General features: G+C 46.5%; 1 protein-coding gene across 3 annotated transcripts in view; it reads right to left on the reverse strand.

Annotated features, from left to right (window-relative positions):
• CTPS2 (CTP synthase 2) overlaps nt 1-17,757 on the reverse strand; it is an 848,459-nt gene that overhangs the window by 445,464 nt on the left and 385,238 nt on the right. For all 3 annotated transcript variants that reach the window (XM_063955808.1, XM_063955806.1, XM_063955807.1), the window contains one exon: nt 8,482-8,525. In XM_063955808.1, coding sequence (XP_063811878.1) covers nt 8,482-8,525 — 44 coding nt within the window. The remainder of the gene's footprint in view (nt 1-8,481; nt 8,526-17,757) is intronic.

Consider the following 17,757-nt stretch of genomic DNA (forward strand, 5'->3'; position numbering starts at 1 on the left):
AGGTAAGTACAGGCATGTTGTATGTAGGTTCCCGAAAATAGACATGTTAAATTTGTAATTTAGCTTCTCTGATGGTGCTTCAAATAGTCTTGATTTGTTTGCCAGTATATTGACTGTAGCTTTATCCCTCACAATTCTTCATGCTCCAACCCATCGATATCAGCTTTGTACCTAACAACTCATCCTCTTAAGACAGGGGAGTCAAACTACGGCCCGCAAGCCAAACACATCTCACCCACTGCTTAAATCCAGATCCTTCATCCTTTTAGTCATTCAGACTGCTCCGTCTGGTGTCCAGAGGCGGAACATGGGTGGCAAAATCACTGCTGGGCAGCTTTCTCTGCAGCTCCACTTCTAGTCTGCCCTACTCTTCCTCTGAGTAATTTGCGGACATGATGGCATGACTGGAATCAGTGGACTGGAACGGATCAACTAAGGACACAGGCAGTAGCAGTGGAAATATAAAGTCATGAGGGAAGCTCTGGGATTGCATATAAGAAACATGAGGGGGACTGTGGGTAGCATATGAGGACATGAGGGTGCTCCAAGGACTGCGGAATGTAGAGGGGCATATCGATTGAGATCTGCTGAGTTAAAGGGGCATGACTGAGACAGCGTTAAGGGGTATAACTGTGGGGGCTCTGCTCATTTAAAAGCATGACTGTGGGAGCTGTGAGGATTAAGGTAAATAGAGGGGCATGACTGAGGAGCCTCTGTACCTTACATATAAAGGGGGATAACAGAGGCAACTCTAAAAAATTGTCTCTCTGTTTCTTAATATGAACTGTAAGAAAAAAGTTTAAAATCCCCTGCTTTAAGATTAAGGGGTGTATTCAATAACTGTCGGAAGCTGCCGTCTTGTCGGAAAGACGGCAGTTTCCGTCAGAAATAGGTCGGAAGGGGTTCCGACCTATTCAATCGGGGCTAATTTTTTCAGACAAGTCGTGAATTTCTGACTTGTCGGAAAACACGTGAATCGGCAGAATAGCCACCGATCCACGTGCTTCTGTCGGAAATAGGGCCAAAACCTATCGGATTTGGCCCTATTTCCGACAGAAGCACGTGGATCGGTGGCTATTCTGCCGATTCACGTGTTTTCCGACAAGTCAGAAATTCCCGACTTGTCGGAAAAAATCAGCCCCGATTGAATAGGTCGGAACCCCTTCCGACCTATTTCTGACGGAAACTGCCGTCTTTCCGACAAGACGGCAGCTTCCGACAGTTATTGAATACACCCCTTAATCTTAAAGCAGTGGATTTTAAACTTTTTTCTTACAGTTCATATTAAGAAACAGAGAGACAATTTTTTAGAGTTGCCTCTGTTATCCCCCTTTATATGTAAGGTACAGAGGCTCCTCAGTCATGCCCCTCTATTTACCTTAATCCTCACAGCCCCCACAGTCATGCTTTTAAATGAGCAGAGCCCCCACAGTTATGCCCCTTAACGCTGTCTCAGTCATGCCCCTTTAACTCAGCAGATCCCTTTTCCGACAAACTCAATCTGACTTGAAAACAAGTCGGATTGAGGTGAGAAGACAAGCGGTGCTGCGGGCGGCTGGGGGAGCGGAGATCAACGTCCGGCGGGGGGAACTGGTTGCGGGGGACATGTCTGCGGCGGCGCGCGGAGGCGATGCAGTGAGAGAGGTGCCTGGCCGTCCCCCGGCGAGGCACCTCTCTCCCTGCAGCGCCTCCCCCTGCCGCCGCAGACATGTTCCACCACAGCCAGCTCCTCCCACCGGCCGCCGATCTGTGCTCTCCCCACCGCCCGCAGGCACCTCTCTCCCTGCAGCCAGCTCCTCCTGCCGCCGATCTCTGCTCCCCCCCGCCGCCCAGCTTACCCCCACCGCCGTCCAGCTCTTGCCCGCCACCATCTGCGCACCTGGCCGCTGCTGTCAGCGCATATGTAGCCGCTGACAGCAGCGGCAGGAGGGGTCCCTGTGTTCCATTGAATAGGGGTTGTCGGATCCATTCTGACAACTGCATGTCGGAATGGATCCGACTTTTATTGAATATACCCCTAAGTGGCCTGGCCATTGTGATGTATCTCCGATAGCTATCCCAACCTAGTGGTACTCTTCTGGGAGTACACGAAGCATCATCACACACACACACGTTTTGTGGAGAGCCACAGTCTCAAATGACAAAGTACATCAGACTCTTGCTTCCTTTGTACATTTAACTGGACAGGTTGATTTCCATTCACCTGCATTTATGAAGCTGCCAGGCCCTGACACTTGTATAGATTCTTCCGGACATGTATAAGCTTTGTTTAGCCAGCTCACTGCTATCTTGTTGTGCCTATCTGTTCCTATTATCTGTTGCTTCTGATTTCCTTGTACCTGACGTGATTTACCTGTAAGTTCTGATCATGATCTAAGCTAAGTTACTGCTGTAAAGCTAGAAATAATGACATCTGCAGCATCTTGCAGTGTAGAGAACATCTTTTTTAAAAGCAACAGCAACATCTGATGCTACAGGACTTATTTATGTAGCTTCCACATTTACTCTATCAAGACTGAAACCATGTAAGACAGAGTAAAAGTCTAGTTGCTGCTTAATAAAGTGGGCACTCAAATCAGTCTCCAGGAGTACTGAAATCCCTGAGCCTAACATAAAAAGAGAACTAGTCGCAGCTCTGATTAAATGTCACAAGTTAATCAAAGCATTTTATAGAAACAATAAACTTGTGTGACACGGATTCACCTTTAATCAGAATGCTGTCGGCTCTGATTCTACTGGACAGCCTGTAGACTGATGCCGACAGACCTCAGTTGTTTTTCTGATACACTACACCTTAAAGTGCAACTAGAAACAGCCAAAGTATTATGTAGGTTGTGGAGGAATTGGCAAAAGCAGTGTCACTTGCTTATATTATACAATAAGCAGATCACCACTTACAAGGGCAGAAAGCCAGCCAGGTGAAGTGCAATTATTAGGATATTGATTCTCTTGATTATGACAAGCCAGATGGCCAGTAGAGGTTTACACAACCAGAATTCAGCCAAATATGGCTAGAACAGCATATGGAGAGGGATGCAGTCATGGGACTGGCGGCTCGGGATCCTGGAAGTCACTATGCCGACGCCGGAATCCCAAGCACTCTGAATGCTGGCAGCCAAAATGCTGACTCACAGCGTCTATTACAACTTGTGGGTATCCACGACACCCATAGAGTGGGAACAGAACCTGAGTGGCAAGCGCAGCGAGCCCGCAAGGGGCTTTGTTGCGCTCGCCCCCCTCCGCCGGCATTATGTTGCTGAGAGCCCTGAGTCGGTATGCTGACCGTCGGGATCCCGGCAGCCAGTCACGCGGACCCAGCCCTATGGAGATACAATATTTACCAACATTTATTTTTATTTTAAGTTTTCATATATGCAATTATAAACAGTGGGCCTCCCAAATATGTTTACATGAAGATAGAGGTACCACTCATCACTGAGACATGTAACTAAACACTTGCCTGGTGCATGCTAGGTACAATGAGAGGCAGGGCCTGGAGGGGTGCTGTAGGGAAGCACGGAGGCATTTGTTGAGATATAATAAAATATCTTACACAGTGCTTATAGTGGTCCTGGAGAGGTGGTGGAACTCAGCCCTCCCACCGCCCCAGCTCCAAAGGGATTGTGCGTGCCGCAAAAAAAGGGGCGTGGTCACCCAATAGTATCCCCAATTTAAATTATGTAGAGCTGCTCCCAGTACAGATGCCCCCAGTAGAGCTGCCCCCTGCAGAGCTACCCCCAGTACAGATGTCCCCAGTACAGATGCCCCCAGCAGAAGCTGCCCCCTGTAGTTAAGCCCCCAGTACAGATGCCCCCTGTAGTTATGACCCCAGTACAGATGCCCCCTGTAGTTATGACCCCAGTACAGATGCCCCCAGTAGAAGCTGCCCCCAGTAGAAGATGCCGATAGTACAGATGCCCCGTGTAGTTATGCCCCCAGTACAGATGCCCCTGTAGTGCTGCCCCAGTAGAAGCTGCATCCTGTAGTTATGCCCCCAGTACAGATGCCCCCTGTAGTTATGCTCCCAGTAGAAGCTGCCCCCAGTACAGATGCCCCCTGTAGTTATGCTCCCAGTAGAAGCTGCCCCCTGTAGTTCTGCCCCCTGTAGAAGCTGTCTCCAGTACAGATGCCCCCTGTAGTTATGCCCCCAGCAGAAGTTCCCACCAGTACAGATGCCCCCAGTACAGCTGCCACCAGTAGAAGCTGCCCCCCATACAGATGCCCCCAGTAGTTATGCCCCCAGCAGAAGCTGCCCCCAGTACAGATGCCCCCTGTAGTTATGCCCCCAGTACAGCTGCCACCAGTAGAAGCTGCCCCCAAGTAGCGCCGCTTCACACACACAAAAAACAAATACAAAAAACACACAATACTCACCAGCCCCGCTCCTGCTTCCGGACCGCTGATCTCCGCCTAGCCGCCTGCTCCTCGGATCTATGGGAGAGACGTCATGACGTCTCTCCCATAGTGCCACCCAGCCACACACAGCCGGAAGCCAGAGCGTTGCCACTGAGGGGAAGGTGCCGGCGCCCGCTGATAACACAATCTCAGCGGGCGACCGGCATCCCCATGCGGCTCCGGGCTCACATTCTGGGTTAGGTGAGCCGGAGGAGGCAGAACTGTGTTCCGTCTCCAATTGGAACTGAGGGAACGCAGTTCCGCCCCATTCCGGCTCACTTTAACCTCTGATCTTACATATAGATATATGCTGTTTCCAGGTCCAATGTATGACTTACGCAAACAAGCAAAAACATTTTTAAATAAAGTTGGTAGCATGCCTTATTTGTCAAGCAACCTCTGAAACAAAAAGCTCTCTCTCTATCTGGTCAATTCAATTCAGCGCGGATTGAAGAGTGCTGGGAGGGAGCTCCTGGAGTTATTCAATTCAACGCGACGTGATGCCCTCTGGGGGTGCGAGCTAAAATCAGACAAAACTATTAGCGCAATGTTAGTTTCTGCCTGTAGTGCGGCAGAAACAGCATCACGACGGGCACTTAAGTTGAAGACTTAACACCCTATTTAGTACGCGAGAACCAGCCTTCACTAACATAACAGTGCGGTGAATTGAATAGTACTTGGAGCTCCTTCCCAGCGCTATTCTATCTGAATTGAATTGGCCCCTATATATACATAAGGCATGGAATTGACCATATTTAAAAAATGTACAGTACAATTTGTTTTCTGAAGCAGTTCTTATGGTGTAATGCAAGTAATAAATGGCTGATTTACCTTAAGTTTACCATCCACTCCTCAAATACTACATTCGCAATTCTCACCATGTACTGAACATTCTCATTTTTCTGTAGTGTATCTACATCTGGAGATTCCCAATTTTATCAAATCTGTTTAAACTCTGCATCAATGGTAATCTGTTCGACTTGTGCTAGCAAACTGTGAGCTTCCCAAAGGCTTTAGCAAACGTGAGCTGAAAACTGCATCTCAGTTAAGCAGACGATCCAGAATTTGGAATATAATTTTGGCTTTAAATCCCATAATGTATTTTGTGCAGAAGAAAACTGGCATCTAAATATAATAAACAGCTGAGACTAGTTTATACAAGTTACCTCATTAATAAAGCATCCACTATTAACCCCAGCCATCCAAACATCCAACAGATATTTTCTATCATTACTTACACTTATCCCTGGTTGTGTCGGGAGCTACAGGATGGAGAAGGGAAGGAACGCACTAATGTAGATAATTGACAGTAAGGACCTGTACGCTTAATTGCAAATAGATGCTGACTGGCACATGCATGTCCAATCCATATCATTTACGGTAGGTTGAGAGGTGGAGTAAACAACAATGAGGATGATGCCAGTCACCAGCACTGCGTATCTGATTCGGATTGGCTGACTGTGAATACATGGATGACGATGATACAGATGTGTCCTCATACACTGTAGCTTCAGTTGTGTAAAATAACCCCTCTTGGGCTTGCCAGGTGCTGGGTGACTAGGACACGTCAAGCATCTTTCACACTCAAAATGTGTTTCTTAGTCACACAAACACAAACAAAAAGTGATAAAACTACAGAACTTTTCTAGATTACACTGATCAAGTTGATGACATTTGTACATCTGTGTGTGACTGCATCTGAATCTTTGTTAGGAAGTGCTATGATGCAGCGACCGCAGCGTTTCCTCACGCCAAGTTCCGTTGTGACTTACGTGTTGAAAACTAATTCCTCTGTGTTTAGAGTCACATCCCAGCATCTCTAGTATACTTTCAGTGGTGTATCATGTGTCTGTGATGCGAATGAGATGCACATTTAAAAAAACAAAACCTGGTGTATATACATACCTCCCAACTTTTCAGGGTCGAAAATTGGGACCAAAAAGGGGGCGTGGCCTTGTCTGGTGGGGGCGTGGCTTTCGATTGGTGGGTATGGTCACCCGATGCTGACCTGCTTTTCTTCAGTTTGGGGGCATACCCAGCGCTCCCCGAGCAGCTGGGCAGCCCCCTTCTCTCCTCTTAGCACTGAATACATGCCGTGCAGCATGTATTCAGAGGTCACTCGCTGCTTTGCAGAGCAGGAGGTATGTATATACTGTATAGATACTGGCCTGAACACAACTTACAGCTTTGCATATCATCACAATTGCAGCTTATTTATTGAGAGCACTTTACACCTGCGATTTGGGACACACAAGGCCAAAAAAGCATCAGATCCCTTATAGACTGAAATGAGTGTTCAACAGACTCCAGTTTCCTTTGGACCTAGCAGACTGGACAGGTAGATTTTCAAATGGTTGCCCCTAACAACTGCCAGTACCTGACATTTATTTAGCTTACTAAAGACTTAAATAAGCTTCATCTAATAAGCCCACTCCCATCCTACTGCACCTTACTGATAGATACATGCAAGTTTACTGGTTCTGGTCCTGTGCTACACATTGTGGTTTCTCTGTTTATGGTTCTATTATCCCTATACATGGCATGCCTGCAATAGTATCCAGTTGTGTCTCTGTTATTACATATGAATACAGGGAAAGCTGTTGTTACTCAGACGCATGAACAGTACAAAAACCATTAAGTAACTGCAAAAATATCTGATTTGCATCCACCTCTGAATCCGGTCCTCTGTCCCCTTACATACAATTTGTCTTACCACCTGTTATCCCAGCTACCATGTGACATCTACAGTACTTTGGATCAGGTAAAGGCTGGAGGGCTGCTGCAACAATGCACAATGCTGATGAGGACTAGTGATTATCTGCCCCTCTTGTGATTGGGTGATTGTATCTTAACCTTTCAAGATTCCGTCTCTCTATTCTGAATATTTTAGCAAATACTGCCATTTGGTCTACTGCAGAAAAGAAACTTCAATTTTGATTTCTAATGGGGATAACAGGTGTTATTCCATTAGTATTCTCTGTTTGCATTACAGTTTACAGCTGGCAAGACAATATTACACTTCCTTACATTATTAATGTGTAGCTATCCAGCAACGTACTTTAAGTATTGTATATACTCGTCTGGCAGAATTACTTTATTTTTCTGAGTTTGAGTGAATCTCATCTAACTCAACATATAGGTTGATATCCAATTTGCTGTGTTTAATTATCACGGCTAACTGTCTCACCTGGGGCTATCCTGTCAGCCCCGATAAACTGTTGCAAGTCGCGGCTTATTGCAGATTTTTTTTTCACCTGCCTCAGGCAATTGAAACCAAATCCCCAGAAACAGCTGAAAATGGGTCTGTTTCTACTGAAAACACACAAGTTTCACTGAACATGTCTGTTAAGAAATTTATTTTTTTTGGCTTTTTTTTTTACAGGTGACCAAATTGGATAGCCTGTAAAAAACATATGAGTGAAACATCAGGAACAAATAGTGAAAAACGCCCAATGTTTCTTCACAGGTAATTGAATACCCCCCATACTATGAACATAGGCAGCGTTGACTCCTCCATTGTGTGGCCTGCAGGTCTGTAAATGTGCACAAGCGGTATCATGGTCCTGCACATGAGCACAAATCAACAAATTGCCTTCCTGAAGGTGAAGAGTAGGACTAGATCTCACAGGCAATAGCAATTATAAGGTTCGTGAGTGCTTAGGCAACCTCTAGAAGCCAGGTAGTGCTGCTGTAATAGCAGGGAAGTGGCTTCCCATTGGAAGACCTTTCTACTATTGCATTCCACACTGGCAGTTCCAGGGGAAGACTGCCATTCCGGAATGCATATCTGTGACTTCCTGTCTGTTGTGTTATTATCAGAAATCAATTCCAATGGGAAGCCACTGCTACTGCTGGGCAGTTCCTTGGGGTGGTAGATTTTACTGGGGTGCCTACAGCAGCTAGGTAAAATCCACCACTGCATGTGTGTTCAAAACGTAAAGGTCTCCACATTGAGATGAGCCCCAAACTGCTCTCCCTCTTTCCAATACAGAAGGTGAAAAGGGGAACTCTCCACTACATTTGCACATCTTATTGTTAGGAAAATCAGTCATTGCAAGATTAGCAAATCTGAACTCAATTACTCACCACTGGATTCTTTGTGTTCGGGTCAAATTCTGTGGAGTTAGCATCTGTGTAAGACAAACAAAATCAGATAAATATATTAATGAATTCAAACTATTTTGTTTGACATTATTCAAAGTTTTTCTTGCTTACATTTAAAAAATAGCTGCAACTATTTGTGTGTTAAAGTGCACATTCCTTGCATTTGTGCCGCACTTTTCAGACTAATCACCTAGTCACGCCGGGATTGCACGCCTGCGACTAAGCAGGCAAAGATGACGGATGCTCCATCTGTATGTGCATATCTCCAAACACTGACTCATTTAGTAAAGGGACAAAAGAAGTCTCTCTCCTGATCTGTCTAAACTCCGCCCAGATTCTTCCACATCACCGACCTTTTGTTTGGACGCAGCGGTGATGTCGAACGTAGCAAAGGGATTTGTTTCTTCTGCGTTTGCTTCTAAGTGGCACTGCGCATGTGTGCAGATTCTACAGTATGTGCACAGTTGCCTTCGAGTATATGCACGGTTTCAGAAATGTTTTCAAAATGTATTGAGCGTTCCTGGGCAATGACAAGGTGGTAGCTACAAAAACCCATGGAGATAGTCCATCTTATGGGCGTGTTTTGGAAGAATCGCAGGCATGTCGCTGAACTGGTTGCGAACTCAATCACTTAATCACTCACATCAGAGGCCATACTCTGAGGTAGAATCTGCACCTAGCATAGTTTCATCTATTGGATTGAGATATGGTAACTGAGGAGGCCACTGGGAATATACTGGCCTCATGCTCATGGAACCAGCTAGAGATGACACGTGCTTTGTGACATGGTGTTTTATCCTACTGGAAGTAGCCACTAGAAGATGGGTAGACTGTGGCCATAAAGTGATACACATGGTCAGCAACAATAATCAGGTAGGATGTGGCCTTTAAACCACATTCAATTGTTTTTAACCACTGAACAGACTATTTTTCATTTCAACCCCATTCATAACATTGTTTTTTTTCCAAATTTAATATAGTTTTAAAATAAGAATTTACTTACCGATAATTCTATTTCTCGTAGTCCGTAGTGGATGCTGGGGACTCCGTCAGGACCATGGGGAATAGCGGGCTCCGCAGGAGACAGGGCACATCTAAAAAGCTTTTTAGGTCACATGGTGTGTACTGGCTCCTCCCCCTATGACCCTCCTCCAAGCCTCAGTTAGGTACTGTGCCCGGACGAGCGTACACAATAAGGAAGGATCTTGAATCCCGGGTAAGACTCATACCAGCCACACCAATCACACCGTACAACTTGTGATCTGAACCCAGTTAACAGTATGATAACAAAACGAAGTAGCCTCCGAAAAGATGGCTCACAACAATAGTAATAACCCGATTTTTGTAACAATAACCATGTACAAGCATTGCAGACAATCCGCACTTGGGATGGGCGCCCAGCATCCACTACGGACTACGAGAAATAGAATTATCGGTAAGTAAATTCTTATTTTCTCTAACGTCCTAGTGGATGCTGGGGACTCCGTCAGGACCATGGGGATTATACCAAAGCTCCCAAACGGGCGGGAGAGTGCGGATGACTCTGCAGCACCGAATGAGAGAACTCCAGGTCCTCCTTAGCCAGAGTATCAAAATTTGTAAAATTTTACAAACGTGTTCTCCCCTGACCACGTAGCTGCTCGGCAAAGTTGTAATGCCGAGACTCCTCGGGCAGCCGCCCAGGATGAGCCCACCTTCCTTGTGGAATGGGCATCTACATATTTCGTCTGTGGCAGGCCTGCCACAGAATGTGCAAGCTGAATTGTACTACAAATCCAGCGTGCAATAGACTGCTTAGAAGCATGAGCACCCAGCTTGTTGGGTGTATACAGTATAAACAGCAAGTCAGACTTTCTGACTCCAGCCGTCCTAACTATATATATATATATATATATATATATATATTTTTAGGGCCCTGACCACGTCTAGTAACTTGGAGTCCTCCAAGTCCCTAGTAGCCGCAGGCACCACAAGAGGTTGTTTCAGGTGAAAACGCTGACACCCCTTCATGAAGAAACTGGAGACGAGTCCCAGTTCTGTCCTGTTCAAATGGAAAATTTTAATATGGGCTTTTGTAAGACAAAGCCGCCCATTCTGACAATCGCCTGGCCGAGGCCAGGGCTAACAACATGGTCACTTCCCATGTGAGATATTTGTCAACAGCATGGTCACTTTCCATGTGAGATATTTCAAATCCACAGATTTGAGCGGTTCAAACCAATATGATTTTAAGAAATCCCAACACTATGTTGAGATCTCACGGTGCCCCTAGGGGCACAAAAAAGCTGTATATGCAATACATCCTTTACAATCTGGACTTCAGGAACTGAAGTCAATTCTTTCTGGAAGAAAATCTACAGGGCCGAAATTTAAATGTTAATGAACCCCAATTTGAGGTCCAAAACACTCCTGTTTTCAGGAAGTGTAGAAATCGACCTAGTTGAATTTCCGTCGTGGAGCCTTCCTGGCCTCACCCACGCAACATATTTTCACCACATGTGGTGATGACGTTGTGCGGTCACCTCCTTCCTGGCTTTGACCAGGGTAGGTATGACCTCTTATGGAATGCCTTTTCCCCTCAGGATCCGGCATTCAACCGCCATGCCGTCAAACGCAGCCGCGGTAAGTCTTGGAATAGACATGGTACTTGCTGAATCAAGTCCCTTCTTAGCTCCCCAGGCCCTTAGTCCTCTGTGAGCATTTCTTGAAGTTCCGGGTACCAAGTCCCTCTTGGCCAATCCGGAGCCACTAGTATAGTTCATACTCCTCTATGTCTTATAATTCTCAATACCCTGGTTATGAGAAACAGAGGAGGGAACACATACACAGACTGGTACACCCACGGTGTTACCAGAACATCCACAGCTATCGCCTGAAGGTCTCATGACCTGGCGGAATACCTGTCCCGTTTTTGTTCGGGCGGGACGCCATCATGTCCACCTTTGGTCTTTGCCAACGGTCCACAATCATGTTGAAAAACTTCCCTATGAAGTTTCCACTCTCCCGGGTGGAGGTCATGCCTGCTGAGGAAGTCTGCTTCCCAGTCGTCCACTCCCGGAAAGAACACTGCTGACAGTGCTATCACATGATTTTCCGCCTAGCGAAAAATCCTTGCAGTTTTCACTGCCCTCCTGCTTCTTGTGCCGCCCTTCTGTTTACGTGGGCGACTGCCGTGATGTTATCCCACTGGATCAATACCGGCTGACCTTGAAGCAGAGGTCTAGCTAAGTTTAGAGCATTATAAATTTGCTCTAAGCTTATTTATGCGGAGAGAATTCTCCAGACTTAATCACACTTCCCTGGAAATTTTTTCCCTGTGTGACTGTTCCCCAGCCTCTCAGGCTGGCCTCCGTGGTCACCGGCATCCAATCCTGAATGCCGAATCTGCGGCCCTCTAGAAGATGAGCACTCTGTAATCACCACAGGAGAGACACCCTTTTCCTTGGATATAGGGTTATCCGCTGATGCATCTGAGGATGCGATCCGGACCATTTGTCCAGCAGATCCCACTGAAGAGTTCTTGCGGGAAATCTGCCGAATGGAATTGCTTCGTAATAAGCCACCATTTTTACCAGGACTCTTGTGCAATGATGCACTGACACTTTTCCTGGTTTTAGGAGGATCCCGATTAGCTCGGATAACTCCCTGGTTTTCTCCACTGGGAGAAACACGTTTTTCTGGACTGTGTCCAGAATCTTCCCTAGGAACAGTAGACGTGTCGTCGGAAAAAGCTGCGATTTTGGAATATTTAGAATCCACTCGTGCTGTCGTAGAACTACTTAAGATAGTGCTACTCCGACCTCCAACTGTTCTCTGGACCTTGCCCTTATCAGGAAAGCGTCCATGTTTCTTTTAAGAAAAATCATCATTTCGGCCATTACCTTGGTAAAGACCCGGGGCGCCGTGGACCATCCAAACGGCAGCGTCTGAACTGATAGTGACAGTTCTGTACCAGGAACCTGAAGTACCCTTGGTGAGAAGGGCAAATTTGGACCTGTAGGTAAACGTCCCTGATATCCAGTGACATCATATCGTCCCCTTCTTCCTGGTTCGCTATCACTGCTCCGAGTGACTCCATCTTGATTTGAACGCTTGTATGTAAGTGTTCAAATATTTCAGATCTCACCGAGCCGGTTGGCTTCAGTACCACAATATAGTGTGGAATACTACCCCCTTCCTTGTTGTAAGAAGGGTACTTTGATTATCACCTGCTGGGAATACAGCCTGTGAATTGTGTGAGGGGGAGACGTCTCGAATTTCCAATGTACACCTGGGATATTACATGTAGGATCCCGGAGTTCCCTTGCGAGTGTTGCTGAAACTCTTGAGATGACCCCCTACCGCACCTGAGTCCGCTTGTACGGCCCCAGCGTTATGCTGCGGACTTGGCAGAAGCCGTGAGGAGCTTCTGTTCCTGGGAATGAGCTGCTTGCTGCAGTCTTCTTCCCTTTCCTCTCCCCCTGGGCAGATATGACTGGCCTTCGCCCGCCTGCCCGTATGGGGACGAAAGGACTGAGACTGAAAAGACTGTGTCCTTTTCTGCCAATATGTGACTCGGGGTAACAAAAGGTGGATTTTTCAGCTGTTGCCATGGCCACCAGGTCCAATGGACCGCCCCTTTATACGGCAATACTTCCATATGCCGTCTGGAATCTGCCTCACCTGACCACTGTCGTGTCTTCGTCTGGCAGATATGTACATCACATTTACTCTTTGATGCCAGAATGCAAATATGCCTCTGCGCATCACACATATATAGAAATGCATCCCTAAAATGCTCTATAGACAATAAAATCCTGTCCCTGTCAAGGGTATCAAAATTTTCAGTCAGGAAATCCGACCAAGCCCCCTCAGCGCTGCACATCCAGGCTGAGGCGATTGCTGGTCGTAGTATAACACCAGTATGTGTGTATATACTGTTATGATATTTTTCAGCTTCCTATCAGCTGGCTCCTTGAGGGCGGCCGTATCTGGAAACGGTAACGCCATGTTTTTTATATGCGTGTGAGCGCCTTGTCCACCCTAAGGTGTGTTTTCCAACTCGCCCTTACTACTGGCGGGAAAAAGGGTATACCGCCCATAACTTTCTGTCGGAGGAACCCCACGTATCATCACACACTTCATTTAATTTATCTGATTCAGGCAAAACTACAAGTAGTTTATTCCCACCCTACAAAATACCCTTATTTGTGGTACTTGTGGTATCAGAAATACGTAACACCTCCTTCATTGCCCTTAACATGTAACTTGTGGCCCTAAAGGAAAAATACGTTTGTTTCTTCACCGTCGACACTGGGGTCAGTGTCCGTGTCAGTGTCTGTCGACCGACTGAGGTAAATGGGCGTTTTTACAAGCCCCTGACGGTGTCTGAGACGCCTGGACCGATACTAATTTGTCCGCCGGCTGTCTCATGTCGTCAACCGGCTTGCAGCGTGTTGACATTATCACGTAATTCCATAAGTAAGCCATCCATTCTGGTGTCGACTCCCTAGAGAGTGACATCACCATTACAGGCAATTTTCTCCGTCTCCTCACCAACATTTTCCTCATACATGTCGACACACACGTACCGACCTACAGCACACACATACAGGGAATGCTCTGATAGAGGACAGGACCCACTAGCCCTTTGGGGAGACAGAGGGAGAGTTTGCCAGCACACACCAAAAGCGCCATAATGTATATAACAACCCTAGAAGGTGTTGTTTCTATATATGGGCTCTTAATATATAATTATATCGCCAATTTATGCCCCCCTTCTCTTTAACCCTGTTTCTGTAGTGCAGGGGAGAGTGGGAGCCTTCCTCACCAGCGGAGCTGGTCAGGAAAATGGCGCTGAGTGCTGAGGAGAATAAGCTCCGCCCCTTTCACGGCGGGCTTTTCTCCCGGTTATTAGGAAAACTGGCCTGGGTTAAATACATACATATAGCCTTAATGGCTATATGTGATGTATTTATTTGCCACAATAGGTATTTATATTGCTGCCCAGGGCGCCCCCAGCAGCGCCCTGCACCCTCCGTGACCGTGTCAGTGAGCCGTGTAGCAACAATGGCGCACAGCTGCAGTGCTGTGCGCTACCTCTCTGAAGACTGTGAAGTCTTCTGCCGCCTGTTTCCGGACCTCCGTTCCGCCGTCTTTCTTCAGCGTCTGTAAGGGGGATCGGCGGCGCGGCTCCGGGACGAACCCCAGGCTGACCTGTGTTCCGACTCCCTCTGGAGCTCAGTGTCCAGTAGCCTAAAACTTCAATCCTCCTGCACGCAGGTGAGTTGCAAGTCTCTCCCCTAAGTCCCTCGTTGCAGTGATCCTGTCGCCAGCAGGAATCACTGATTAGAAACCTAAAAAAAAACTTTACTAAACAGCTCCTTAAGAGAGCCATCCAGTTTGCACCCTTCTCGGACGGGCACAAAAACCTAACTGAGGCTTGGAGGAGGGTCATAGGGGGAGGAGCCAGTACACACCATGTGACCTAAAAAGCTTTTTAGATGTGCCCTGTCTCCTGCGGAGCCCGCTATTCCCCATGGTCCTGACGGAGTCCCCAGCATCCACTAGGACGTTAGAGAAAAGTATTTTTTGCAATATTTAAATATTATATTGTACACATCTGCAGAACAGATCTCATCAAAAACTGGGGGACATAGTGGGGTGGTGCGGTCGCATGTGATGTGACCATGCCAGTTAAGTGGTTAAAGAGTCTAATGCGTGTCAAGAAAACATTCCCCACGTCAGTACACCACCAGCAGCAGCCTGAACGGTTGATCAAAGCGGCATGGATCTATGGATTCATGCTGTTTATGCCAAAATCTGACCCAATTATCAGCATGTTGCTACAGAAACTGAGATTTGTTGTAACAGACAAAGTGTTTTTAGAATATTCAACGGTCTAGTATTGGTGGGCCAGTGACCACTGTAGCTTCCTTTCCATGTTCTTTGCGGACAGGAGAGGAGTCTTCTGTTGCTATAGCCCATCCACTTCAAAGTTCTAAGTGCTGTGCGTACCACTGTTTTATCTATTATTTCAGTAAAACTGGCACAATCATTCCACAGTCAAAGCCATCCATGAGTCCGGGGCACAATCGGGCTGTGAGGGAGGGACCTGTATTCACGACACCGCTATTTCCATGCCACTGCAACGACAACTCATCTTCTTTTACGGCTATCTGATTTGCACCATACATCCAACACTCATGATAAAATCTGATTATGGTAACTGAAGCCTCCATCTGCTGCTATGTACTCAGAATGTTATCTGAAATTAACCATACAGTACTGTGGGAATTAGCTTCTATTAAGTAGAGAGCTTAGCATTTATCCTAATAATATTGTAGTGGCATAGATAGAACCACAGAACACCACTGTCATGCAGGCCTGTTTGGGATGAGATTATGACAGATGATGATATTAGGTTGCTGGAGAAGTGCAGCAAGCAACTAGTAGAACATTTATGAGCCACCAGAAATCTAGTTAAGGCTGAACATAAACATAAATACAATAATTTGAGTTCAGAATAAGAGGTTATCTGCGTATATCCATGGTTATGGTTAATAACTAAACAATTAACTAGAAATAACCTACTACCCTTTCAGACACCAGAGCAGTAGTCAGCAAAATCTGGAATCTTGAATCATATCTCCCAACATAATAACGGTATTCCTCAGGACAGTACGTATGCTTTCATTATTAGTTGTGTCCACTGCATCTGATAAATTACAAGCAACCATGGTTATTTCTTACACACCTTCTTAATTCCATTCTTCTCTTATGCTATTTCTCACTCTTTTTTTAACCTCTTCTATTAAGTTCTGGACTGTACGATGTTAGTTCATTCAGTATTGGAGTAAAATTATAAATTTTCAGGTATATAATTTTATAGATCAAAAAACTGAAATATATTTTTACATTTACAAGTGACCCCTCTGCCTCCTGTGATACAGGGGGCTACAGCTCAGGCATATTCCCTTAGAAAGCACTGTAGGCTCTTACAGGCAGAGCAGCCTTTCCTTTTGTTCTCTCCTTAGCACTATCCACACATGCTCTTTTGTCGTATGGTAAAAAACACAAACATAGAAACATAGAATTGGACGGCAGCTAAGAACCACTTGGGCCCTCATTGATCGCTCGCTAGCTGCTTTTAGCAGCAGTGCAAATGCTAAGCCGCCGCCCTCTGGGAGTGTATTTTAGCTTAGCAGAACTGCTCGGAAATCTTTTCATGCAGTTTCTGAGTAGCTCCAGACCTACTCCTTCCTTGCGATCACTGCAGACAGTTTGGTTCCTGGTTTGACGTCACAAACACGCCCTGCGTTCGGCCAGCCATTCCCCCGTTTCCCCAGCCACTCCTGCGTTTTTGCCAGGCACGCCTGCGTTTTTTAGCACACTCCCTGAAACCGCTGAGTGGCCGCCCAGAAACGCCCACTTCCTGTCAATCAAACAACGAACACTCGAGCGACTGAAAAACGTCGCTCGAGCCTCTGTAAAACTACAAAGTTTTGTGTGAAAGTACTTAGCGCATGCGCGCTGCGTACCATGCGCATGCGCATAAATGCAGATTTTTCACCTGATCGCTGCGCTGCGAAAAACGGCAGCGAGCGATCAACTCGGAATGAGGGCCTTGGTCTCTCTAGTCTTCCCCTTTTTAACCTTTTGGTCAGGGCCGTCTTTTCGTATGGGCTCAATGGGCTCTTGCCCAAGGGCCCCAGGAGTATAAGGGCCCTAGGCTGATAGCTGAGGGTCCCCTCTTTCCAGGGGTACCAGATTTTTGAAAATCGGCCCTGGGGAACCGGAGATATCTGACTTCAAAGCAGTGGTCCCCATCCAAGCCTGTTAATTGTTCTTCCCAGCCAGATATCTCGGGTTCTGTCTGACTTACGAGTTTTTCTGAGGATATACTCCAAAAGCTGGGACTCTCCCATTTCAGTTGACACTGGCAGCTTGTCTCTACTATGCCCAGTACCAGAGATATCAGCCTTCAAGCAGCTGGTCCCTGCTACAGCTCCACATGCCTAATATGCAGTTTTATATAGCACCTCCTGACAGGTGTCCCCAGCACCACCCAACAGGTGTCCCCAGTACCTCCTGAAAGGTGGGACTCTCTAGTTTTTTTTAGCCCATTAAAGCTAAGAAATCTATTTTAAATCTGCAGTAAAGCAAGCGGCCCTGACCCCCGGAAAATGATGAATATTAAGCCCACTCTTCTATCCACCCCTCCCCTGTGTACTAAACACCCCCTACCACCCTGGAAGTCATGTACCAGGGCCCCATCAT

This window comes from Pseudophryne corroboree, chromosome 2 (assembly GCF_028390025.1).
Source record: "Pseudophryne corroboree isolate aPseCor3 chromosome 2, aPseCor3.hap2, whole genome shotgun sequence".
Classification (NCBI taxonomy): Eukaryota; Metazoa; Chordata; class Amphibia; order Anura; family Myobatrachidae; genus Pseudophryne; species Pseudophryne corroboree.